This window comes from Suncus etruscus (assembly GCF_024139225.1).
Source record: "Suncus etruscus isolate mSunEtr1 chromosome 15 unlocalized genomic scaffold, mSunEtr1.pri.cur SUPER_15_unloc_3, whole genome shotgun sequence".
Taxonomy (NCBI): domain Eukaryota; kingdom Metazoa; phylum Chordata; class Mammalia; order Eulipotyphla; family Soricidae; genus Suncus; species Suncus etruscus.
The window spans coordinates 104,982-131,542 of NW_026060297.1; the positions used below are offsets into that span (position 1 = coordinate 104,982).

The window sequence follows — 26,561 nt, forward strand, 5'->3', positions numbered from 1 at the left end:
GTGTATGTGTATGAGAGTGGAGTGCTGTTCTAGGGCACAGTTTGTGCTTTGCTTTAGGAGACAAGGGGTGTAATAGGGAAAGCAATAAGTCTGGAACCAGTAAGCAGAGACAAAGAAGGAAAAACATTTGCTGAGTGATAAGCAGGGAGGGGAAGTTAGAAGAGCTATGTACAATACAGACAGACATTCTTTATCACATTGATAGACATTCGCCTAAGGTAAAGGTGGCCAGGACATACACACATACATATGTGATGAATCAATATGTTACAGATGTAAAACTGATTCATCTAGATGTATTCATATATATAAAGCCATCAAGTAAGGTGGTAAGGAAATTTTAGATTTGGCTGTAAAGCTTATATGTTAGATTATGAATACATCATACCAATCAGTTTTCATACCCTGTTTTAAGCATATTAAAATATTTTTTGGCCACATCTGGTGACACTCAGGGGTTACTCCACCTATGCACTCAGAAATTGCTCCTGGCTTGGGGGACAATATGGGATGCCAGGGATGGAACCGTGGTCCATCCTAGGCTAGCGCAAGCAAGTTAGATGCCTTACTGCTAGTGCCAACACTTTGGTCCCTACTAAATAATTTTTATAAGTTGCTAAGCATCTTGTAATGACCACTGTAATAAGAATTAAGAATGCTGAGTATTGTAGTGCGAGGGCACAGCATCCAACTTCTTTATCCATTGACTTCTGCTTTAATTTATGCAGCTGTCTCCATTGCTATAAGACCCATTTAAGTTTAAAGGTGTCCTTTTATAAGCTGGGGAAGATTTTACAGAAGTAGGGAAACTCCGTGATCCAAAACTTAATGATTAGCGAAATAAAATGAGCATTGTTTCACTGCATTTTTACAGTAGGCCTTCTAGTGATATTTGTCTATTTCACCACATTGTTTAGAATCTGGAGGTATATTAATTATATTTTTCAAATTTGTTCTTAGATTCAATAGCTCAATAACAATAAGTTAAGGTTTTCTAAGGGGAAGGCCACATAGCTCTGCAATTTTTGCTTCTACCTGTGCTCATCAGAAAAGAATTTCAGAGGTATTAAATTCACTGTTTGTAATTTCAAATTTTCTGTCTTGTTTTAGATGATCACGCTGCACTCTTCAGTGACCTGTCATTATTTGTTACTTTTTCTCCTTTGAAAATAATTTGAGGCAATACTATAGTGTATAGTGTATTGTGTATAGTGTTTTGTGAATGCTAGTGGCAAAGTTAGGTGTATGTAAGTCTCAAATGTTTGAGAGTTTTTGTGACAGGTGAGATATTGGGCCGTGGATTTGAACTAGCTTGAAAAACTGCAATAATAGATTCTTTTGGGGTCACACCCAGTGGTGCCCAAGAGTCCTCCTGGCTCTGCATTCAGAAATCTCTCCTGGAAATCTCTCCTGAGGGGGAACCATATGGTATCCTGGGAATGGAACCACCTTCTCCTGGGTTTGCCCCATGCAAGGCAAATTCCCTACCACTGTGCTATCTCTCAACCCAAGAATAATAAAACAGCTTGTATCTCTGCCAAGCATGGTTTGCCCCATAAAAGTCATTATGATGATTATTATTTTCTTCTTCCTTTTTTTTGGTTTTGGGGTCACACCTGGTGATGCTTAGGGGTTACTCCTGGCTATGCACTCAGAAATCGCTCCTGGCTTCGGAGATCATATGGGACACCAGGATCTAATGCTCATGGTCACACCACTGCTCTGGCCCCTATTATTTTCTTCTAATATCTTTTCTGCTTATCAGCTCTATTAAGAATAGCATGGAGACCATTCTTCAGGAATAGAAGGAATTCATGTGAATCTTTTTTGGCCATGCCTTGTAAATCAGTTCTTGATCTTCCCAATGGTTATGTTAATGTTTTTTGGCTAATATGCCTGTGCTCTCCTGCTTATAGAGCTTTCATAATTTTCCAAATTCTTCTTCCACTTTACCATTATGTCCCAATGAATTTGACCTGTTAAGATCATCCTCATAATGTTTTCAGGTAAAAGAATTTACCACACTTAGAGGATTACGCAGGCACCATAACATTGAGTTCATGCAAGAAGTGTTTCCTAAATCACAAGTCCTGTTAGTGCCGGACCAATTTCCTCCAAAACAGAATCAGAATTCTGAATCTGGTCACTCGTGTTGCCCATAATTTCTGTCTTAATGTGCTATGAGCTTGTTTTCCTGATTACCTGTTGGGGTTGCAACTAGCATCCTTTTCTCTTTCTCTTAGGTAATTCGTGTTGGATTTGGGGAGGAGCAGGAATGCTCTACTTGGAGATTGCCTTATCTCATGCAGCAGGCTTATGTAGCATGGCTTCATCATCTGTGAGAATTTTTGTTTGTTTATTTTTGGGTCACACCCAGCAGTGCTCAGGGGTTACTCCTGGCTCTATGCTCAGCAATCACCCCTGGTAGTCTCGGGGGACCATATAGGATGCTGGGATTCAAACCAATGACCTTCTGCATGCAAGGCAAACGCTTTACCTCCATGCTATCTCTCCAGCCCCTGTGAGAATTTTACTCAGGACAAGGCATAGTGGAACCCAGAGATTCTTGGTGGGCCTATCATCTGTAGACATATAATCATATATAATATAAATAGAATATATAAATAATAGAAATATAGTCACACTCTTTGGCATAGAAACATTTAGAAATTCAGTCATAGGAATATTCCTCTCAGAGAATACTTTGCCAAAATATATGGATTATGCTAATGTGACCATATTAAAAAGTCCTACCCACTTCTCTCCCACTCTTGCCCTGGGGATTTGGGGTTTAAATGCGAAGGAGGCCACAAATGTCACCTGCCAGGTGGATATTTGGATAAAAGGTAGCTGTCTGCCCAAAGAACACGTTTGCTGTGAAGTTGCTAAAGTGACCCATTTCTGACTACTGTCACGATGTACACTTAATGAAAAGCAAGACAGGAAAAACAGTTATGTGAACACAGAAAGAGAGTGAGCAATCAAGACCGGTGTTTTTTGTTTGTTTGTTTGTTTATTTATTTTTATGCCATGGAAACCTACTAGTGCAATTTCCCTGATTCGTTCGAATTGAAATTTATTTATTTTAATTAATTAATTAATAATTTTTTGTTTTTGGGCCACACCACCTGCGACCAGGGTTTACACCTGCTCTGGTCTCAGAAATCGCTCTTGGCATTATTGGGGGGCCCTCTAGGATGCCGGGGATCTAATCCGGGTCCATCAGGGGTTGGCAGTGTTCAAGACAAACACCCTGCCACTGTGTTATCTTTCTGGCCCATGTCATTGAAATTCTTTCGAAATAAAATGCATAATTTTAATAAAAGCTTAGTGAAATAATTTTGAAAAAGGAGTGCCTGAAGTCAAGTTAAGGACACCCTTTATGATGTAGGCAGGAAGTAGGTGTGACGTCATAGCCAGCAGCATCCTCTTCTTGCCCCTTCCAGGCCAAGTCCCTGGAGCTGCCTTCTGTCTCTGGAGACTGGGCCAGATTGGGAATCCCCGTGGTCCGGTAGGGGGTTCTGGAGGGACGATTGGCCAGTCTGAGCACGTGGAGCCCCAGGTCAATGCCAGGTGAGATGCAGGTGCGCTGCTCAGGGGTTACTCCTGGCTGTCTGCTCAGAAATAGCTCCTGCAAGGCAGGGGGGACCATATGGGACACCGGGATTCTAACCAACCACCTTTGGTCCTGGATCGGCTGCTTGCAAGGCAAACGTGGCTGTGCTCTCTCTCCGGATGCAGTCTAGTCATTTTTATCTCCTCCAGGAGGTATTTATTTGGGGGTGAATGTGGAGAACTGAAAACTCCAAGCACAGTTTTGAGTCACTCACAGGACCCTAAATTTTTCTTCTCACCACTTTTATCCTGGGCAAAGTCTGATTTTCGTGCCACACCTCAGTTGATTTTTTTTATTTTGGGTCATACACAGTATCACTCAGGTGATACTCCTTGTTCTGCATCCCACAATCTGGGGGGACCTTATGGGATACCAGAAATTAAACCTGGGTAGACCGCATGCAAAGCAACCACCCAACTGTTGTGCTATTGCTTCAGCATCCCAAGTTGCTTTTTGAGCTCCTAGCTCTATGCTTGGTTGTCACTCCCAGAAGTGCTTAGTAGACCAAGTGGTGTTGATGAGTGGCCCAGAGATGTCTTTTAACAATGCCACAACTCCAAGAACCTCCTATAATGGAGTCCACATGGTAGGTGATCTGACTTCCCTAGATTCAGGTTAGAGCTTTCTCCTCAGGCAGTGCCTGTGGAAAAGTTTGTTGAGGCTGGTTTCTTGTAGAGGCAGAGGGAAAAGACACTACGAACATCTAGAACCCTGAAGAGTCCAGTCTCAACCCACTTATAGGGTGGATTTGGAACCTGACACCTCCTTGTATGCTGGTTTACGACACAGTGACTATTCCCAATATGGGCCTGAGCTTCGTCCTGGAGTAGTGGCCATGCTTGGACACATCTCAGAGGAATCTCCACACAGAAGTGATGCTGAAAACCTACTGGCACCTGCATGCCATAGGGGAGAGCCACCCTGGACCCCTCTGCAAAGTTTATAAGTGATTTAAGTTCTTTAGTTTTAATTGTGTTTTAAGAAACATTCCCTGTGGCACTCTGGGTTTACTCCTGGCTCTATGCTCAGAAATTACTCATGGCAGGCTAAAGACCATTTGGGATAATGGTGACTGCACCTTCATTGTACACATGCAAGAAAAATCTCTTCATGCAGTGAAATCACTCTGGCTCGGTGACTTCATTTCTTTTCATGGTTTCATTAGGGTCACATTCAAAAGTCTTGGATGAACACTATGATTCTTAGAAGATCATGTTGACAGGGATGCTCAGGGGTTACTCATAGCTCAGCACTCAGAAACCATGCTGTGCTATCACTCTGGCCCTTATTATGATTCTCTTGAACATTGACCTTACGGTACTGTGATACTAATAATAACCCTTAGTGGGTTATGACAAAATACCTCTCCCTCCAAGGCATTACCCCATATGTAGACCTCATAGGAAGCTTAATACAGAACAAATGAAGTCTGGGGCCAGAGAGATGCCACTAGAGGTAAGTCATCAGCCCTGCAAACGCTAGTCTAGGACTGACTGTGGTTCGATCCCCCAGTGTCCCATATGGTTCCCCCAAGCCAGAGGTAATTTCTGAGCACATAGCTAGGACTAAACCCTGAATATCAAATGGGTGTGGCCCAAAATTTAATAAATTAAGTCTGGAATGTAATAGGGATTTCACACTACCCCAATCCTATTAATTAGGCCTTATCTTGGCTCGAGTTTTACCATTGGCACTATTTCTGCAATTGGCCCTTCCTGAGGCTCCAGTGACATTTGTCATTGGAAAGGGAAACTGGAAGTTTCTGAAACTTAGCAGCTGTCTGTTTCAGATATAGTCACTCATCATTAGACCCTCAGTGCCCCTACATATATTCTAAATGGGTTTCCTTGTGGGAACATGGGAAATTGGGGGCTTGATATTGAGGTCTAAATCTGATCACTCCTTATCATTTCTGCTCAACAGGTGAAGTTGCTCTTTTAGAGTGTAGCCCGTTTTCTCTTTAAGATTATTACAGATTCACAGTATTTAGCTAACAACTTTAATCCCCTTTGGCCCATTGACTTCAGAAATACTCTTTAAAGATCTGCTTCCATAGATGCAGTCATCACTTCCACTCCGAATGTATCTTCTGTACAAATTACCCATACAGGGCACACTGCAGAGAGAGTACAGACTCCTGAACCAGGGTTTGCTCATCTTCACCTCCTCAGAAGAGGAACGCAGCACCTTGCATTCTAAAGTGAAGCAGTTACATTCCACTGATGACAGCTAATGCTTTCCTCAAGTACTGATTATTGTACAGTGCTGTTCTGCCTGGAACAGAGGACCATAATCCCAGATGGTTATGTGAGATCAAATTTGGCAGATGGCTGTTACTCATTTTCTATCCTGTATCAGGAAAATGGACCCTCTGAAGCTGACACAGGCATTTACATTATTTTCACAAAATATTTTAGAATTTGACTCAAAGTAAAGGGGAAACTAGAAACCAGAAACATTTTAATACAAAAGAGGCCTCATGGGCCCGGAGAGATAGCACAGCGGTGTTTGCCTTGCAAGCAGCCGATCCAGGACCAAAGGTGGTTGGTTCGAATCCCGGTGACCCATATGGTCCCCCCTGCCTTGCAGGAGGTATTTCTGAGCAGACAGCCAGGAGTAACCCCTGAGCACCGCTGGGTGTGGCCCAAAAACCAAAAAAAAAAGAGGCCTCATTACAGGTGAGTCTCTAGGTTCCTTTTGGGGGCAGCTGGCACTGTTTCTATTGAGGAACAGAAGCAATTCAAGCCAAAACATTCTGTGATGAGATAATGTAGAGTTGGGCCAAAATTATCATAGCACACTAGACAGGAAATTTGCGTTGCAACGGGCCACCCGGTAGTTTGATCTCCTGCATCGAATGTGGAGACTTCCAGTATTGATTTCTGAGATCAGAGCAAGAGTACTCCCTGTGGCTTTCTGTTCTGAGTCATAGAAAAAAATGCTTCAGTGAGTTAGAATCAATCATTAAAATATCTCAGTCACTGGAAAGTTAGAATAGAGGTAAGGCGTTTGCCTTTCATGCAGAAGGACGGTGGTTCAAATCCCGGCATCCCATTTGTTTCCTTTGCCTGCCAGGGGCAATTTCTGAGCACAGAGCCAGGAGTAACCCCTGAGTGCTGCCAGGTGTGACCCAAAAACAAAAAACAAAAGAACAAAAACCAAAAGAAAATATCTCAGTAAGGCTAAAACCTCAGGACAATGGGGAGAGCAGTTTGTTCACAAGCACTGACTCTGTTTTGAACACTGGTGTGGGGGGACGTCAAACCCCTTGTTGATGGTCTCCAAGTCTAAGAATGACTCCCAGAGGGCCGGGCGGTGGCGCAAGAGGTAAGGTGCCTGCCTTGCCTGCGCTAGCCTTGGACAGGACCGCGGTTCGATCCCCCCCGGCGTCCCATATGGTCCCCCAAGCCAGGAGCGACTTCTGAGCACATAGCCAGGAGTAACCCCTGAGCGTTACCAGGTGTGGCCCAAAAACCAAAAAAAAAAAAAAAAGAATGACTCCCAGAATGATAAATTGAATCCCATTCTTCCGTCCCCCCTTTTGGGGGAGACTTTGATAATAATATCCGGAGTAAATAATCAACGAATGCAAAAGATTAGGGGACCAAAGGTTCAGCAAAAGGAGTCTTTTGTCAGTTGCAGCCAGCTCCAAAAAGCAAACTGAACAAGCCGTCAGTTCTGGCAAAAGAGCTCCCTATGCCTCCCCAACAAGCTATTTATTTGTTTCCTTAATCACCCCCACCTGGAAGATCCAGGCGGGATGACAGGCAAAAACAATATTACAACAATTACACAACAATTCCCCCTTTTTTGTAAACAAACAATAATAGTGTACAATAACAATAATAATATAGCACTATTTAACCCCAAACACATAGTTACAAAAGCAAAACTTTAATGAAATATAACATCAATTTTATAAGATTAAAAACACTAATTACCATTAATTAAAACATTAATTAAAATAATCACAAAAATACAGAATTAAATATACTTTAAAGGATTCTAATCATAAAAAATACAAATACAAAAGCTAAAATTTTTACTAAGTCAAAATTTACACTAAAAAGATAGGGAGTATAGAACTCCTAAAAGTCCGACCAAAGACATTTGATGAATCAGGAAAGACGAGTTGTAACTTGATATAGGACACAGTACTGGAACAGTTAATGATGTATTCCTCAGTTCGATATCAGGAGGCTTGCAATTGTGATGAGATTCCTACAAATAAAACGTTAAGAACTAGGAAGAAAAGGGGAATTATGAGAAATAATCAATTAAGGGATAAAGTGTCAGGAAAAGAAAACCATAAACAAAATTTACAAAACCAATAAACATGCAAATACATACTATACAAAATTATGGGAATAGCACTCACTTATAATTGCCAAAAATATCTATTAGACAGGAATCAAAATAAAGCCAAAGAAAAAATTTGAACTGAATCAAAAAAAAAAAGAAAAAACACTTTGAAAATACAATAATGAAAAAACTGTTTAAATGAATATTTCAAAATAACAAAAAATTATAGTAACAAAAAAACTTTTTTTTTTTGATTTTGGGCCATACCCGGCGGTGCTCAGGGGTTACTCCTGGCTGTCTGCTCAGAAATAGCTCCTGGCAGGCACGGGGGGGACCATATGGGACACTGGGATTCGAACCAACCACCTTTGGTCCTGGATGGGCTGCTTGCAAGGCAAACTCTGCTGTGCTATCTCTCTGGGCCTGAGAGTCAAATCTCTCCAGGCCCCGAAAAAAAACTTTTTAAATTAAAGTCGAGTAAATCTAGATGATCAAGAATTTCATGTACAACATGGCCATAAACTTCCATAATGCAAATATGAAACAATAAATATATTATAATCAGTCATCAATAATGAGCACTGTGAACAGAGTCTACCCAAAATTATGGTTATATCAAAACTATGATTATACCTTCATCTCAAAATCTATGTTGAGAGCAATAAAACATTGATGTTACAATAAAAAGTCAAAAGTTGCCAATGAACATATATGGATACACAATCATAAAGCAACATTAACATGATTAAGAATCTTTCTTTCGGGGCCGGGCAGTGGCGCTAAAGGTAAGGTGCCTGCCTTGCCTGCGCTAGCCTCGGACGGACCGCGGATCGATCCCCCGGCGTCCCATATGGTCCCCCAAGCCAGGAGCAACTTCTGAGCGCATAGCCAGGAGTAACCCCTGAGCGTCACAGGGTGTGGCCCAAAAACCAAAAAAAAAAAAAAAAAGAATCTTTCTTTCATATAGGTCTTAAGTAACATCAATATATTGCAAAATCTTCTAATTAATAGTGACCTAAAACAATACTGAAATTAAGGCATAAACACATCATACAAACAACCACAATGAGAATTCATCGTATTCATTTCTATTAAGAAATCATACCTATGGGGCTGGAGAGATAGCATGGAGGTAAGGCGTTTGCCTTTCATGCAAGAGGTCATCGGTTCGAATCCCAGCGTCCCATATGGTCCCCCGTGCCTGCCAGGAGCAATTTCTGAGCATGGAGCCAGGAGTAACCCCTGAGCACTGCCGGGTGTGACCCAAAAACCACAAAAAAAAAAAAAAAAAAAAAAAAAGAAATCATACCTAAAAAATGACCAGTAAAACATCAATTATAATCGACAAATAAAGGAAATGATCATTAAGTATTCATAGTAGATCTCTGAGAAATATAAAACAAGATATATGCTGCTGTAGATTTTACCGATGCAATAGGGATTTTCTTGATCTTCTTATCATCAAAATTGATCCAATACTGTTCTGTGGCAATTTTACAATATGAAGTACAATGTCCATAATGAACTTGACCAAAATGATTTGATACTGATAAATTATATTTTTCAATCTTGTTATTATCTTCTTGAGTGAATTCTGCTAAATTGAGGTCTTCCAAAGGAAAATCCACATAAGTGTATAATTTTTAAATCTGTTTTCCATCAAAAGCAAAATGTTTCAAATGAATTATCAATACGGGAGGTATTTTCCATAAATATGTTTTCTTTGAAAAATCCCTTTTAGTGTTGCAATTATTGCAGTGAATTCTATTGTTATCTCTCAAATCTTCTTCTTTAAAAAATTCAACAAGGCATTCCTGTAAAGCCAGGGACAACTGAACAAATGTTTCATAAACCTCAGACTTTTGGTAACATGTAAGACACTGTAGTATAGATTTAAACTGTCCTTGAAAGGTATCATAGATAATAGATTTGCAAGCTCTAAATTGTTCATATTTATCATTGTCTATAAAGTGTACAGTTTCATCTGTTATTGAATTTTTAAGCAAATCTTGATGTAGTCCTTCTATAAGAAACATTAATAATTCGTGAGGATCCTGTTGGTTGTGTCCAGCAAATTGGTCATTGAGTAAACTTATTGTTGCTTTGAAACTTTCAGGATTGAAATACTTATGGCATCCATTTCCCATGATTTTGATAAGATGACCAAATTCATCTGCTAATTTACCTCTATGTCCCTTTGGATTTTCTCTGTTAATATCTTTTTTATAATGATCTTGATAAAAATACTGAGTCAAGTCTGTAATATTATACAAGCATTGCAATATTGAATTCATGTAACATGAGTTACCCAAATTTTATAATCCAGTGGAAACAGGTTTCTGTTTTTCTGTTTGTAGTCCAGACTGTAAGGATTTTTCACTTTTGTCAGATTCATTGAGAATATGAGGTATGAAAGTTAATCCCTCACTTTCCCAGTCGAAATAGCTCCTAGCAGGCACGGCTGACCATATGGGACACCGGATTCGAACCAACCACCTTTGGTCCTGGATCGGCTGCTTGCAAGGCAAACACCGCTGTGCTATCTCTCCAGGCCCGCCAGTCCCATTTCTAACGAGGCGCAAGGGGACCCAAAATTTCTTAGGAGGGTTGTCATTTGTAGAAACATAAGCATAACCCCTCCCTCTCAAGAGGAGATAACCAGCAATCCATTTTTTATCCTCTTTTATCCAAATTGGAATATTTGTTGTTTCTTGTCTCTGATTATCTTCTTTAAAATGTTTTCCCCCTGCTGTATAGCTCTCTCCCTGAAGTAAATTTAGATAATTTAGTGTAATGAGAGTCAAAGATAACAGCTCCGTTGGCATTAAACCTCTTTTTCTATTCTTTTGCAATTGAGTTTTTAGAGTTCTATGGGCTCTTTCAACAATTGCCTGTCCTTGACAATTGTGAGGAATTCCTTTAAGATGTTTTATCTGCCATTCATTACAAAAAATTCAAAAGTTTTACTTATATAAGAGGGTCCATTATCAGTCTTAATAGAATACGGAATACCCATAACAGAAAAACATTGTAAAAGAAAACTGCAAACTGCCTTAGATTTTTGGGAAGACATAGGAATTGCCCAAATAAATCGAGAATATGTATCCACTACCACATGAAGGTATGGTTTCTTGGGAAATAAGTCTGTTTGAGTTACATCCATTTGCCACAATTCGTTAGACTGCAAGCCTCTTGGATTTGCTCCTGCTATAGCTCTTTTGTGCTAGCGGGGCACATATGTTACATCTTTGTATAACTTCTCTCGCTTGCCTCCATGGAATTTGATAATTTACATGTAAACGACGAGCATTTGTGTGTAAGGCTGAATGTTCCTCTACAGGTGATTTAAATATAGGCATTGCCAACAAATCAGCAGTTTTATTTCCTTGAGCCATTGACCCTGGAAGACCTGAATGAGCTCTAATATGTGTGATGAAGACAGGTTCAGTTCTTTTTTGAATAATGTGTTGTAACTTTTTTAATAAATTCTGTATAATAGGACTATGAGAATTGAAGGAGGCAGTGGCTATCACCGGGCATAAATTTACAACATATAAAGAATCAGAAACAACATTCATGGCTTCAGATACATTTTCTAATAGATAAATTAACGTTGCTAATTCAACTTTCTGTGCAGACTTATATTTGGTCTCTATCGTTATGTTCATATTTTCTCCGGTTATTCCGCCCCGTCCCCCACTTGATCCATCTACATAAAACACTTTTGCATTGGGAATAGGAGAATCCCTCACAATTGAAGAGATAACAAACTGAGTCTTTTTCAAAAAGTCCCAGGTCTTTCCTTTTGGATAATGAGAAGAAATCTCTCCTGTAAAATCTGAGAGAGCCCTTTGTAGAGATTCATTAAGAGGCAATATTAGCTCAATTTCCTTTTTTGGTATTGGCAATACTATTATATCTGGATCAAAACCTAACAAAGATATTGATCTGAGTCTTGCTTTAATAATCAATTATGAGATTAGTTGCAGATAAGATATCACAGACTGAGGCTGTTTGTTATGTAAATACACCCATTCCAAAGGACCAGCCTGTTGCATTAAAGCCGAAGTAGGTGTTTCTTTTGTAGGGAAAATTAATAAAAATACCTTCTCTCCAGGGATAAATCTTAAGAGAAATGATTTTTGCAGTCTGTTCAAGAAAATGTCCAATTCATTTTTAGCAGCTTGTGTTAAATTTCCGGGACTATCTAATGGATTACCTTCCAAAGTTTTAAACAGATTAAACAGCTCTGCATTTGAGATTCCTAGTGCTGGGCGGAGCCAATTTACATCACCCAAAAATTTCTGAAAGCCATTAAGCGTTTTAAGGTTCTCTTTTTTTATGGAATTTTTTTGTGGACGTATTGATATTCTGTCCAAAATAAATCCCAAGTATGGATATGGTGATATGGTCTGTATATTTTCTAAAGCTATTTTCAGTCCTGCCATTTGCAAACAATTGATCACATAAGTATATAATTTCTGTAAATCTCTTTCATTATTCATTGTAATTAAAATATCATCGGTGTAATGATAAATTATAGCTTGGGAAAATCTTTCATGAGCAGGGCTCAAAATTTTGTCCACAAAATATTGACACATAGTTGGTGAATTTAGCATGCCCTGAGGGAGAACAGTCCATTGAAAACACCTGCAAGGGTGAGTATTATTAATAGAAGGAACTGAGAGTGCAAAACTGTGTTTATCATCTGGGTGAATAGGAATATGATAGAAGCAGTCTTTTAAGTCAATTATAATTAGTGGCCATTCCTTAGGGATTACTACAGGTGATGGTAAACCTGTCTGTAATTTTCCCATAGGTACCATAGATAAATTCACAGCTCTCAGATCCATTAACAATCTCCATTTACCAGATTTCTTTTTTATGGTAAATACAGGTAAATTCCATTGAGAAAACGAAGGCTCAATATGTCCTAATTTTAGCTGTTCCTCCACAGCACCTTTAATTTATCAGTTTTAAGGGGCCACTGGCCTATCCAAATTGGTTCATCAGATTTCCATTTTATTTTTATTGGTGCTGGGGTTTTTCTGGCAGTGGCCCCTACCAAAAATTTTGGGTTTTTAATTCAGAAGAAGGTTCAGGCTCACCTTGAGCTAATGGAATATGGAATTCTGCCTTCCATTGTTTATGCAAATCACGGCCCCACAGGGATGGTGAGAATGGGCCCACATGAGGTCTGATTATAGCCTTTTGATTTTCTGGGCCATAAAATACCATGGTTCTTGTGCTTAACAAACAAGAACTCAGGCCTCCTATTCCTTTTAATGAATATGGAATTTCTTGCAGAGACCAATTTGTTGGCCATCTTTAACAGAAATTACAGTGACCTGAGCACTTGTGTCTATCATGCCATTGAAGACTTGTCCTTCTATATTAAGTTTAATCATTGGATTTTCATCTTTACATTTAGTAATCAGAGCCACTAATGGGTTTTTGGCAGCCCCTGGATCTGTGCTTCCAAAACCACCAGTTCTTATCTTATCTGAAGTCCCAAATTTAACATAAGGTATTATTACTATTTGGGCAATCGTCTCCCTTTTTTTGAAAGTCCAAGTAACTGGCACATTGATAACTACAATAATTTCTCCCTTTGAATCTGAATCAATAACACATGTAGTTACTGATATACCTTTTACATTAAGGGAACTTCTGCCCAGAATCAAACCCATTGTATCTGGGGGTGGTGGTCCCACTATGCCTGTGTGTAACATATAAGGGCATTCTCCTGGGTAAATTGTAATGTCCACTGGGCAAGTTATATCAAGCCCAGCACTGCCCACTGTGGCATGTGTTAATTCATTAATTGAGATTAATCTTTTTGGGCTGGGCTGGGGAGAATTATGGTTTGATGACTTTGCCCCTGATTTGTAAGGGCCTGGGGATTGGCCCTGTAGGCGTTTCCCTGTTTTTTAATTGTAGATCCTGGAGGAACTGAATTTAACAAAAGACGGCAATTCCTCTTAATATGCCCTTGTTTTCCACAATGGTAACAGGCAAATTGTCTCCTAGGGTTTGTATTAAAACCTCTTCCTATGTTATTATTATGGGGATTTCCAGATCTACAGTCTTTCGCCCAGTGGTAACCCTTATTACATTTTGGGCAGAGACCTGGTTTTCGGGCAAGTTTTTGTCTCCTTTGGTAAAGAGGTATATTTCCTTTAGTAATTGCAAAGGTTTGCACCTGATCTGAATTTGCTAATGAATGGGGTATATCATAAACATTCCTACGTGCATATAAAAATTCATTTAAATCAGCTTTTTCCTGCAGCGGAGCCAATACCAATTTGCAAGCTGAATTAGCATTATGATAAGTCAAACATTTTTCTAGAAATTTCCTCACCTCATCATTTTTAACTTGTATTTTTAAAGCATCCTTGAGTTTAGCCACAAATTCTACATAAGGCTCTTGGGGACCTTGGATGATTCTTGAAAAGGTTCCCTCACCAGTACTGTTAGTATCAATTCTTTCCCATGCAGATAATGCAATGTCTTTAATTATTTTTGAGATTTCCTTTGGTAAAGCCGCTTGTGTCTGTATATCTGAATATTGATTTTCTCCCATTAATAATTCATATGAGAGATTAACCCCTGCCACTCGTTTTTTGGTTCAATCTGGACTATATAGTTTGGATTTCACACCCTCTGCATATAACATTTCCCATTCAGTTCGCTGTTTAGATTGCAGGCATATTTTAGCAAGTTTTTTAAAGTCATGCAGAGTCCAAATTTATTTATGACACCACATGCTTAGTACCTCCTGACAATATGGAGAGGTAGCCCCAAATTCTTTACATGCTTTCTTAAACCGTTCCACATCCTCCATTTCAAGAGGTTCATAATTTGAAACATATACTGTTTGTAATGGAGTTGAAGCCGGATTAGCAGAAGTACCTTGCACAGGACTCTGATGTCTGAGGTGTGGGATACTAGAATGTGGTTCATTGTCTGAGTTGGCACTAACATGTGAGTCCATACTGTGAACAGAATCAGGACTCTCTTGTGGACTTAGCACTGGAGGCTGATCATCAGTGTCAAGATCTTGATTTGGATTATGAGTATCTAAATTATGTGTCCGAGTTGATTTTTTACCAGCAAAAATACCTATACTTTTGCTGCCAGTGTTAGATTTATCAGCCTGTATCTTAGTCTGAATTTTCGTAGGAAAAAATTTTTTATTGTCCATACTGCTCATCACTTTACAATTTCCACATTGTCTATTTCCTAACCACCAGCCAATGCCTATGCATATGATAGTCATATTAGCCAACACAGAAATTCCACAAACTATGACTAATGGAGACCACTCAAGTAATGCAAATATTGGAGTAAAATTTTTTGATTGAATTGTAAGCAGCAATCATCCAACGACAATGATATTTACTAGTATCAAATCAAGTGGTTTATATCCAAGCAGAGTAATGCACTTGAGTAATGCCGAACCGATGTATTTAATAACAGATGGCACAGTGAGCGTGAGTATCCATAATAACCAGCCAAGGATCTCCAGAGGTAATTTCCAATAAAACATGTCACTTACAGTTCCAGAGGGTCCAGATTCACCTGTTCCGGGCCCCAAATCTGGGGGGAGGTCAAACCCCTTGCTGATGGTCTCCAAGTCTAAGAATGACTCCCAGAATGATAAATTGAATCCCATTCTTCCTTCCCCCCTTTTGGGGGAGACTTTGATAATAATATCCGGAGTAAATAATCAACGAATGCAAAAGATTAGGGGACCAAAGGTTCAGCAAAAGGAGTCTTTTGTCAGTTGCAGCCAGCTCCAAAAAGCAAACTGAACAAGCCGTCAGTTCTGGCAAAAGAGCTCCCTATGCCTCCCCAACAAGCTATATATTTGTTTCCTTAATCACCCCCACCTGGAAGATCCAGGCGGGATGACAGGCAAAAACAATATTACAACAATTACACAACAACTGGCACCCCTGATGAGTGATAAAGTGAATTTAACCAGAAAGCACACCTAAACATCATCATATATGGCCAAAAACCAACCACACACAATCATGTGTGTAGGAAGTATGAGAAAAGGTGTTTTTCCATTTTTCTAATTGCTCTGTGCTGGGGCTAGAGTGACTGGACAATGGGGAGGGCACTTGACTTGCAGGAATCTAAGCAGGATCAAAATCTCTGTATTGGGTAGTGTCCCCGAGCTCTACCAGAGGTGATTTTGGAGAGAAAGCTAGAAGTAACCTCACAACACTGAAGAAGTTGGTCCCAAAACAAAAACAGGATTCAATGTACAATTGTAGTGGATCACCAGGACTCCGGAACCAGTAGCCCAGACACCAGTCTCAGAAATGTGCAAAGAATGAACAAAGTGGCTTCATATAATAACCCAGATCTATGAGCTGTTTCTGTTTTTGTTTTTGCTTTCCAATCTCCATTCTGCCAGTCCCACCTCTCATACACCGTCTTTCTGTTAGCACACAGGGGAAGTGCAAAGTTTAAGACAGGCCTGACTATAGCAGGGTGACAACCCTGGTGAAGGTCCCTTTCCTGAAGGGTGTTGAGAACATGGAACTTTAACAGAGACAGCACCAGTGAAGTGAGCCAATCTCTGGATGTAATGTTAAGTTCTGGTTATCCCACGTTCCCAAAAGGGAAAGGGAATTCTCATTCCCACTATCCAGCAGGGATGAGGAGATAGTTCCAATTGAATCCATCTGCAGTATATAATCCACACAAAAGGGTAAAACAAGGCAAGAAGGTCAAAGACAACGTCGTTTACTAACTAGCCAGCTGCTCCAAATCAGGAGCTAGCAAGTCAGCAGCAAAAGGCTCCCTCCTCTCAGTCTAGGCTCAAATTTATTCAGACACAAACAGTGTCCCTCCCCTAAAAGGATGGATGGGAAAAAGAAGGCATAAAGAACAGATACAGAAGAGACATATTATGTAGGCCTCTATATACCTCACACACAAGACCAGCCCACGATATAGAGAATAAAGTTGTTTCACGCAGGGGGATATGAACCATACAATGAGGTGTGAGGCTGAGTGAAACAGAGCCACAGCATTGTCACCTCTAAAGCTTCTAAACCCTCTGAGGCCGTTTGCTGAGCAAATGTCAAAGGATTTCCCCAATACAGAAGATGTGTGAGGCTTAACACCACTGAATGCTCCCATAACTACTAACGTCTGAACTCTGAGCAAAGTTCTCCCCAAATACCTTACCTTCTTATTAAGATTTATAGCCCATATGCATTGTGGAATTTATTTTTGGACCACATCTCTCAATATTCAGGATTTACTCTGTCTCTGCTCTATGGAGTTTCTCCTGGTCCTCATGAAACATCCTGTGAGATGTTGAAGATCAAGTCTGAGTTGGCTACAACAGGGCATTATGCCACTCTCCGAGTATGCATTATAAAGCACTGAGGATTAATTGAAAGCTCCCTAAATTCTTATGTTAGGTGGCTTTTCTGCACCATTAGCCATCCTATAGAAAGCAAGGTTTGAAAATAAATGAAGACCTTCCCAACTACATTATACATACTAGTTTATCTCCATAATGGAGATTTTTCTACAGAGAAAACATTCAGAAATAAACAAAATCCTGCCCTTTCTGGACATATGCAGATTCTGTCCAGTATAACATTTTTTGAGCCACACGCTTGGGAAATATATGGTTACTTCATATTGTTAGGTGTGGGAGAAACCTAAAGAATGCTAGTAATCTTTTTTTTTTGGTTTTTGGGCCACACCCGGCGGTGCTCAGGGGTTACTCCTGGCTGTCTGCTCAGAAATAGCTCCTGGCAGGCACGGGGGACCATATGGGACACCGGGATTCGAACCAACTACCTTTGGTCCTGGATCGGCTGCTTGCAAGGCAAACGCCGCTGTGCTATCTCTCCGGGCCCTGAATGCTAGTAATCTTATTGGTTCACGGGTGTGCAAGGTAAACACCATCCACATTTAAATATGTTCTGACACACTATGTATAATTTTCATATATGTGAAAAGATCTGAGGAGCAATAAATAATCTTCCCACAATTCTGATGTATCTGAATTGTTTCTCCAGAATGAATTATATAATTCTGAGGTATGAGGGGGATTCAAAGGCTTTCCCACAATCCTTAAATGTGTAAGATTCCTTTTCAGTATAAATCAGTGCCTCGTAAGGCTTGAAGATCAAGTGAAACTCTCCCCACATTTCTTACTTGCATAAGGTTTCTCACGAGAATGAATATTAAAATAACTAGTGAATCTTGAATCAATGAATGAACACCTTCCCACAATCTATCTATCTATCTATCTATCTATCTATCTATCTATCTATCTATCTGAATATATATGAAGAGGGTTTCTATCCAGTGTTAATTTTTGTTTGATAAGGTCTGGAGAATAAATGAAGGCCTTCCCACACACCTAGTATGTTTAAACTTTCTATTTTAATATTTCATTGCTTATAAGCCTTGAAGATAGTGAATACCTTCCCACACTTAACACATAGAAACCTTCTCTCCATGATACATTCTTTTGTGCTTAGGGAAGTCTGCAGATCAACAGAATGCCTTACATACTGACAAGTTCAAGGCTTCTCTCCAGTATGAATTTTCATGTGAGAAGAAAGAATTGATGATTGAGTGAAGGTTTGCCCACACTCCTATATATATATATATATATATATATATATATATATATATATATATATATATATATATATATATATATATATATATATATATATATGGTTTTTCTCCTGTATGAATCGTCTTGTATCTATTAAGGACTGACATTTGCGTGAAGGCCTTTTCACAAACTGATATGTATTAGGCTTCTCTCAGGTATGAATTCTTTTGTGCATAGCGAGGTCTGAGGATTGATAGGAGCCCTCCCCACAATGACATGTAAAGACTTTTCTGCAGTACGAATTTTCTTGTAAAAATAAAGGCTTTTGGACCAAGAAAAGGCCTTCCCAACTCATGACATGTATAAGGGTTCTTTACAGTATAAATTCTTCTATGCTTAGAGTTTTGAGGAATCACAGAAGACTCTCCCACACTACTGACATTTAAAAGGCTTCTCTCCAGTATGAATTTTCTTGTGACTATTAAGGTGTGAGGATCGCGTGAAGGACTTCCCACACTCCTGACATGTAAAAGCCTTCTCTCCAGTATGAACTCTCTTGTGCCTAATAAGGCCCGAGGATCGAGTGAAGGACTTCCCACACTCCTGACATGTAAATGGTTTCTCTCCAGTATGAATTTTCTTGTGACTATAAAGATCTGAGGATTGAGTAAAGGCCTTCCCACACTCCTGACATATATAAGGTTTCTCTCCAGAATGAATTTTCTTGTGACTAATAAGGTGTGAGGATCGAGTGAAGGATTTCCCACACTCCTGACATGTAAAAGGCTTCTCTCCAGTATGAATATTTTTGTGAATATAAAGACCTGAGGATTGAGTAAAGGCTTTCCCACACTCCTGACATATATAAGGTTTCTCTCCAGAATGAATTTTCTTGTGATTATAAAGACCTGAGTGTTGAGTAAAGGCCTTCCCACACTCCTGACATATATACGGTTTCTCTCCAGTATGGATTTTCTTGTGACTATAAAGACCTGAGGATTGAGTGAAGGCCTTTCCACACTCCTGACATATATAAGGTTTCTCTCCAGAATGAATTTTCTTGTGACTAATAAGTTGTGAGGATCGAGTGAAGGACATCCCACACTCCTGACATGTATAAGGTTTCTCTCCAGTATGAATTTTCTTGTGACTATAAAGACCTGAGGATTGAGTAAAGGCCTTCCCACACTCTTGACATATATAAGGTTTCTCTCCAGAATGAATTTTCTTGTGACTAATAAGGTGTGAGGATCTAGTGAAGAACTTCCCACACTCCTGACATGTAAAAGGTTTCTCTTCAGTATGAATATTTTTGTGAATATAAAGACCTGAGGATTGAGTAAAGGTCTTCCCATACTCGTGACATATGTAAGGTTTCTCTCCAGTATAAGTTCTCTCGGATCTATTAAGGTCTGAGGATCGAGCAAAGGCCTTCCCAAACCTCTGACATGTATTTTGTTTCTTTCTGATCTGGAGTTCATTAGTGCCTCTCTGATCTGAAGGTTGACTAAGGGAATAACCACCCTGCAGTCCCTCAGGTGTATCCTTTGTACTGAGGGTGTCTGAGGGAACTTCAAGGTGCAAAGCACACACAAATTCCCCCCTACATTGCTTACACTCAGTTGGTTCCACTTTATGGGTAATTTGCTGGTTAGCCTGATACTGTGAGGGGCTCAGAGCAAACACTGTTGCTCGCATTTCCCAGGATGGTCCCACTCTGGGGGTCTGAGTCCAGGGACTGGGTAGAGCAGATTCAGGAGAGGTTTGCACAGTGGTCACTGGCTCTGGCATAAGAAAGCTCTCATCACTCTGGTCCACTTCACAATAGATGCCACCTGAATCTTCACTCCCTTTGCGATATGGGCTGGACGATATCCTCCACACCATGGCCCGCAGCATAGGATCAGCTCCATCCAACCAGGTCTGGCTATTTTTCTGTGAAATGGCAGAGGGGTAGTTCAATTATTGGTCTCTCTTTGAATGTTTCTATGTTCATTTTTTATTTATTTATTTATTTATTTATTTATTTTTGCTTTTTGCTTTTGGGCCAGACCCAGTGGTACTCAGGGTTTACTCTTGATTCTGATCTAAGAAATCTATCCTGGCAGGCTTAGGGGACCATAAGAAAAGCCAGACATAAAGTCAGTGCTCTGATCCTCTTCAGTGCAGAGATTATAAAGGACGTGAAAGGGTTGGACCAAAGGGTCAAAGGGTCCAATTTACAATTACTATCGTGCTTGCAGCATTGAGTAACCAATCACCACAATCATAATATTGAATTGGAACTTGCAACACTTACCATATCACTCTTTTTTGGATATCCCATTCCAAAAGCAAATTTCTGAACTGTCATTTTCGGAACTTGTGGTCCACCATCTAAATTCAACACAAATATGTAATGTTAGAATAGTTAAATGTGCTGGGGCCGGAGTGATAGCGCAGTGGTAGGGTATTTGCCTTGTATGTGGCTGACCCTGGTGTCCTTGTGGTTCCCCAAGCCTGGAGTGATTTCAGAGTGCATAGCCAGGAGTGACACCTGAGTGTCACTGGGTGTGTTCCAAAACCAACAAAACCCAAACAAACAAAAAGAATTAGTTGAATGGGGCTGTAAAGATAGCACAGTTGCAGGGCATATTTCTTTCATGTGACCGACCCAGGTCGGACCTGGGTTTGATTGCTGGCATCTTATATGATCCCCAGAGTGTCAGGAGCAATTCCTAAGTACCGAACCAGGTGTAACCCTGAGCACCATGGGAGTGTCACAATCAGCACCCCAAATATTAGTTGAATAAATAAATGTTTTGTTTTGGTTTGGTTTGGTTTGTTTTTTCGGGCCACACCTGTTTCATGCTCAGGGGTTACTGCTGGCTAGGCACTCAGAAATTGCCCCTGGCTTGGGGGGACCATATAGGATGCTGGGGGAGCGAACCACAGTCCTTCCTTGGCTAGTGCTTGCAAGGCAGACACCTTACCTGTAGCGCCACATTGCCGGCCCCAAATACATGTTTTTTTAATGTTTATTTTATTTTGTTTTATTTATTTATTTATTTATTTATTTTTCTGGTTTTTGGGTCACACCCAGCAGCGCTCAGGGGTTACTCCTGGCTACACACTCAGAAATTGCTCCTGGCAGGCACGGGGGACCATATGGGACGCTGGGATTTGAACCGATGACCTCCTGCATGAAAGGCAAATGCCTTACCTCCATGCTATCTCTCCGGCCCCCCGAATACATGTTTTAAGGTACTAAATCAGCTTAGAGAAAAGAAAAAATAAAGTCAGAAGGATTGCAGTGAATTGCTGGGCAAAATCCACAAAAGCTCACTGAGGATTTCCCTTGACAACAGATTAAACTTATTGATGAAAAACTATTTCTGGTACAGATAGAAAGCCCAGCAGTGAGGGTGTTTTATTTCAAACTGGCTGACTCGAGTTCTATTCTCAGCATTCCATATACTCCCTAAAGCCATGCAAGGAGTAATTAGCTTGGGAAGATCAGAAATAGCTCCTGAGTATAACTGATTCATCCCATACAACAAATAAAAAATTTCTTAAGGTTTGGGGCCAGAGTAGAAGCTGAGTTGTTGGGTGTAAGCTTGCGCTCAGGTGACATAGGAAAGACTCAGTTTTGATCCCCGGCATCCTACATGGTCCCTCCCACCAGGAGTAACCCCTGAGCACAAACAGGTGTGCCCCCCAAAATATGTCTTAGTATTTTTCAAAATCATGTCAAATACATAGTATAGCAGAGAGGGTGTTGAGCTTCCAAGTGGTGGACCAAGTTCGGCTCTAGTATCCCATAATGGCACCTGAGATTATTAGGAGCTAATCTGAAGAAAAGAGCCAGATTAAACCCTAAGAAAACCAATAAGTAGGTATGAAAAACAGGAAAAAAGAAGCCCTTCTTGGGAATCCCAAAAAACCTGCAAGTGTAGAAAGACAAGTCAGAGGGACATCCAGCTACCACTGAGAAGTTCACCCCAACATTGGGCTGTGCAACCAGACAGAAAGCACAGATGGTAGGTGAAGGCATAGAACCTCAACTTTTGTTCACAGACATCCACCGAAAGTTAAACAGTAAGAGCAAAGCCAAGACAGCAAAGCTCCAGAAAATATTGGGACTCAGCAGCAAAGGCAGTGAATGGGAATGGAAAAGGCCCCCTCCCAATCCAGTAGCCTGACACAAAATGCCCAGCACCCACATTTCTGTAGGTTCATGATGCTACATACACAAGGGTCTGAGCCAGGAGATAATGTCCACACTTACCTGGAAACATGCCTCGCTGCAGCCTTTCAACCTCTCCTATTTCCAACCAGGAGATCAGTGCAGGCTTCATTCCACAATGTCCTGTAAAAGTATCATTCATAGGTAAAAGGTAGGATAGCACAGCAGGGGTGAGTTTGGGTCTCTAATGAAAAAGGCTGAAACACGGAAATGATAATAAACAGAATGTCTGCTCTGCATATGCATGTTGCGCAGACAAGACCAGGTTGAAATTGAAGTGTTCAAAACGGAGACAGAGAAATAGGAAAAAATGGGCTCTCATATAGAAAAAAGACATCGATTTCAGTACACTCTATAGTCCCCGGAGTTTCCTGTGAAGTGAGCACAGAATGCAGAGGTAAGAGTACTCTCAACCACCACTAAGGTTTGAAAGGACCAATCATGTCTTAAAAAGGAAGGGCTTGGGAGTAATAGCACAGCAGTAGGGCATTTGCCTTGCACACAGCCAACCCGGAATGGACCCGGATTCGGTCCCTGACATATCATATGATCCCCAGAGTCTGCCAGACCATTTTTCTGAGTGCAGATACAGGAGTTACATTTGAGTGCTGCAGGGTGTGGCCCCAAACCAAAACCAAAAAAAAGTAAGGGCTTGAACAACAGTGCAGTGGGGCGAGTACTTGCCTTGCACAGACTGAAAATGATTTGGAGCCCCGAAACATATATAGGATCCATCATGCACCACAAGTAGTTTTCTCTTTATTGATTTTGGGGCACACTTAGCAGTGCTCAGGGATTACTCCTGGCCCAGTTACCAGGAATCACTCCAAAAAGTCTCTGGGATCATTCGGATGCTGGGGATTAAACCCAGGTCAGCCTCTTTCAAGGCAAACAATCTGTCCTTCATGCTTTTCTCTACCCCAGCAGTGTTTCTGAATACAGTCATAAATGAGTAAACTCCCTGGGAAATGCTAGGTGTGGTCCAACACAAAACAGTTAAACTGTGGTCAAGACAGGGAACAATGAATTGGAGAACAGAGTCTGCATGCAAGAGCCTCAGATTAGATTCTTTTCCCAAATAATTTCACAAGAAGCACTGGTGTTACCCCAGTCTCTGATGCCATTGGGTGCTTATGAACTCATAAAGAGAACTTGAGTCACAAGTCTAGAGCAATAGCACTGTGGTAGGCACTTGATCTTGCATGAGGTAGACCCAGGGTCTTGTATTTGATTGGCCCTCACTGATGCCCCATTAGGGCTCTCACCAATGGCCCGTAGGTGCTCATAGGTCTCTAGCATCACGTCTCTGTAGAAATTCCTCTGAGAGGGGTCCAGGCACAGCCATTCATCCTCGGAGAAGATCACAGCTACATCAGGGAAGGTCACAGCATCCTGAGTAGCAGCATAAGAGGGGTAAGCGACAGCTGCACCCTGGAACCTACATTGAAGCAGGATTCCCAGGACCCTACAGAATCAAGGACAATGCCCCTTGTCTTGGGAGGAACCAGCCTCCATGTTCTCTCTACCGTCACACACACACACACACACACACACACACACAACAAGGTCAAACCCTAGCACAGAACCAGAAGGATCTGTAAAGTCAACACTGGGTGATGCCCCAAATGGTAAACACATACCGTTCCATTCCATCCCCTTGCCTGAGTCTGCACGATGCAAAAAATGTGAGAAGAAAAACTCATGATTCACTGAGTGACTCAAATCTGTGATCTTGGATATTAGCACTCACAATTCACCCTGAAATGAATCCATTCTATTATAGGTAAAAAATGACCGGACTCCAAATAACTATGGCTTCCAAAAAGATTCTTTGCTCTCATTTGTCTCTTAGAGTCACCAAGCTAAGGGGTCTGATGACAAGAGGCTTCGAAAGTGCTCTAGTTTACTGAGGAGAAATATGGCTGAAGGGAGGAGGCAAGTCTCTGTCTGCAGAGTGAAGGTCAAGGGCAGAGTCAGGAATAAAACCATTAAGTGTGGGGACAAAAAATTAAAATAAATCAAATTTCTTTTTCCATGTGTGAGGCAGGAATGATGCACCATGGCAGAAATCTTGAGATCAAGGTCTCCTTCCTCACCAACATCAGGCTCCAGATTACCAGGAGTTCAACCCTGTATCAGCACTCCATAGTGTCTGAGATATAACAAGGGGGGCCCAAGAGCACTGAACAGGAGTAAGGCCTGAAGACCATCAGGTGTGGAACCCAAAACAAACAAAACAAAGAAGGACAAAAGAGGCCTCTCATAAAAGAGGTCAGTTGGACTGACTAGAGTCCATCCAGGATGCGAGATTCCTTCCTAATGCATCTCTGGACTCCTCTGGCCCTGGGAACTGCACACTCCTGTCCCCCACCCTGTCCCTCTCTGTGCCCATACTCACTCCTAACTGGATACAGGATGTCAGAGTGTTTGTTTCCATCTTCTCCCTCCTGGATTATTCCTTAATAGCAGCAGTAAGGACCTGTTCAATAAGCTCTGGAAAAAAGTCACAGCCGTGAGCATCAGAGGTATCTTGCCCTGGCCGGATATGACAGCACTATTGCCAGAAATGCCTTGATGCACCAAGCGCCAAACACCAGCTTCACCCAAAATGGGAAAATGGAGCCAGATACTCTGTCCTGGGGATCTGTGATGGGAACAGGAACACTGGCTCTCTAGAGCTGTAACCTGAGATCCTTCATGTGCCCTACACAGACTTCAGGGTTCAACCTGTTCTCTGGCTGGAAGTGACACTATCACAGAGACCCAAGGGTAACAAAACTGCCATCGCACTGGATATTGGGCCTGGGTGTGCTCTCCTTAATACCAAGGTTACCTTATAAACTGATCATTACAATTACCTCCCAGCTCCGTCCTGTGGGTCCTGCTTGATCCTAACCCCCATCAGCACACCTGAACCCGGTATCCAGCTACTTTTAGAGGGAACATTTGTGAAAAGTTCCAAACAGCATATGTAAAGCAAAATTATCCTTCTATCCCCAGCGCTTACTAAGGACCTTGTTGTGACCTGTGTTTGGCACCTGGAACTTCTCACCCAATAGATCTTGGGCAAAGAGACTCCAGGAAGCCAGAAAGGCTTTTGCCCATCAGGTGCTGACTCAAGTAATACACTGGACAGGACCCAAGTGCCCCTGAGCCCCGGTAGTTTTGGCCCAACTCCACTCACCCAAAATTCATTTATTTAACACAATTCCCCATCTCCAAATCAAAATTTTCCAAAGTATTCTCCCCCATCCACCTGAATAGATCCCCTCCACCCTATAAAATCTCTCAGGGCCTGCCTAGAGTGATCCCCGAGCCAGAGCCAAGATTCGGCAGTGAGCACCCACCCAAGGGTGGACCCCAGAGAAGAAAAATCCTGATATTTATGGGGCTGGAGCGACAAGACAGAAGGGAGGCAAGATCGACCTGTCTTTCTGCTTCCTCAGACCCTCCAGTCTCTGGACCACGACCCCTGGAGCTCCAGGCTCAGAGAGGCCCCTCAGCAGCCCGAGACAGTTGCCCTCCAGACTCATGCATGTTGAGGGAAGCGCCAACACACCAACAACCATCCAAATCCAAAATGGCAGCCATTTGGGCATTTCCGGCTCCAGATTTAAATTCCCGTTGGGTGATGTCACAGCGCAGTGCCCTATTTTAAAGGGCCAGGAGCTGGGACTGACCCAAGTTTGGCTGGAAAAGGAATGTCACCTTCTGGACTTGGGTGAGTGGTTCCGAATCCTGGGGAGCATAGTGGCTGAGAGAGGGGACGATTGCTGGGCTTCAGAGAGGAGGGTCACACTTTTAATCAACAT

At 41.3% G+C, this 26,561-nt stretch overlaps 1 protein-coding gene across 1 annotated transcript in view; it reads right to left on the reverse strand.

Annotated features, from left to right (window-relative positions):
- Window positions 1-25,249, reverse strand: part of LOC126000480 (zinc finger protein 688-like) — a gene marked incomplete at its 3' end in the record, with an annotated part of 128,739 nt that extends 103,490 nt beyond the window's left edge. Inside the window, exons 1-2 of the mRNA XM_049767745.1 lie at window positions 25,148-25,249; window positions 24,015-24,141 (exon numbers count right to left, since the gene is read on the reverse strand). Of these exons, the coding sequence (XP_049623702.1) occupies window positions 24,015-24,141; window positions 25,148-25,186 (166 nt within the window). The remainder of the gene's footprint in view (window positions 1-24,014; window positions 24,142-25,147) is intronic.
- Window positions 25,250-26,561: the final 1,312 nt, after the last annotated feature.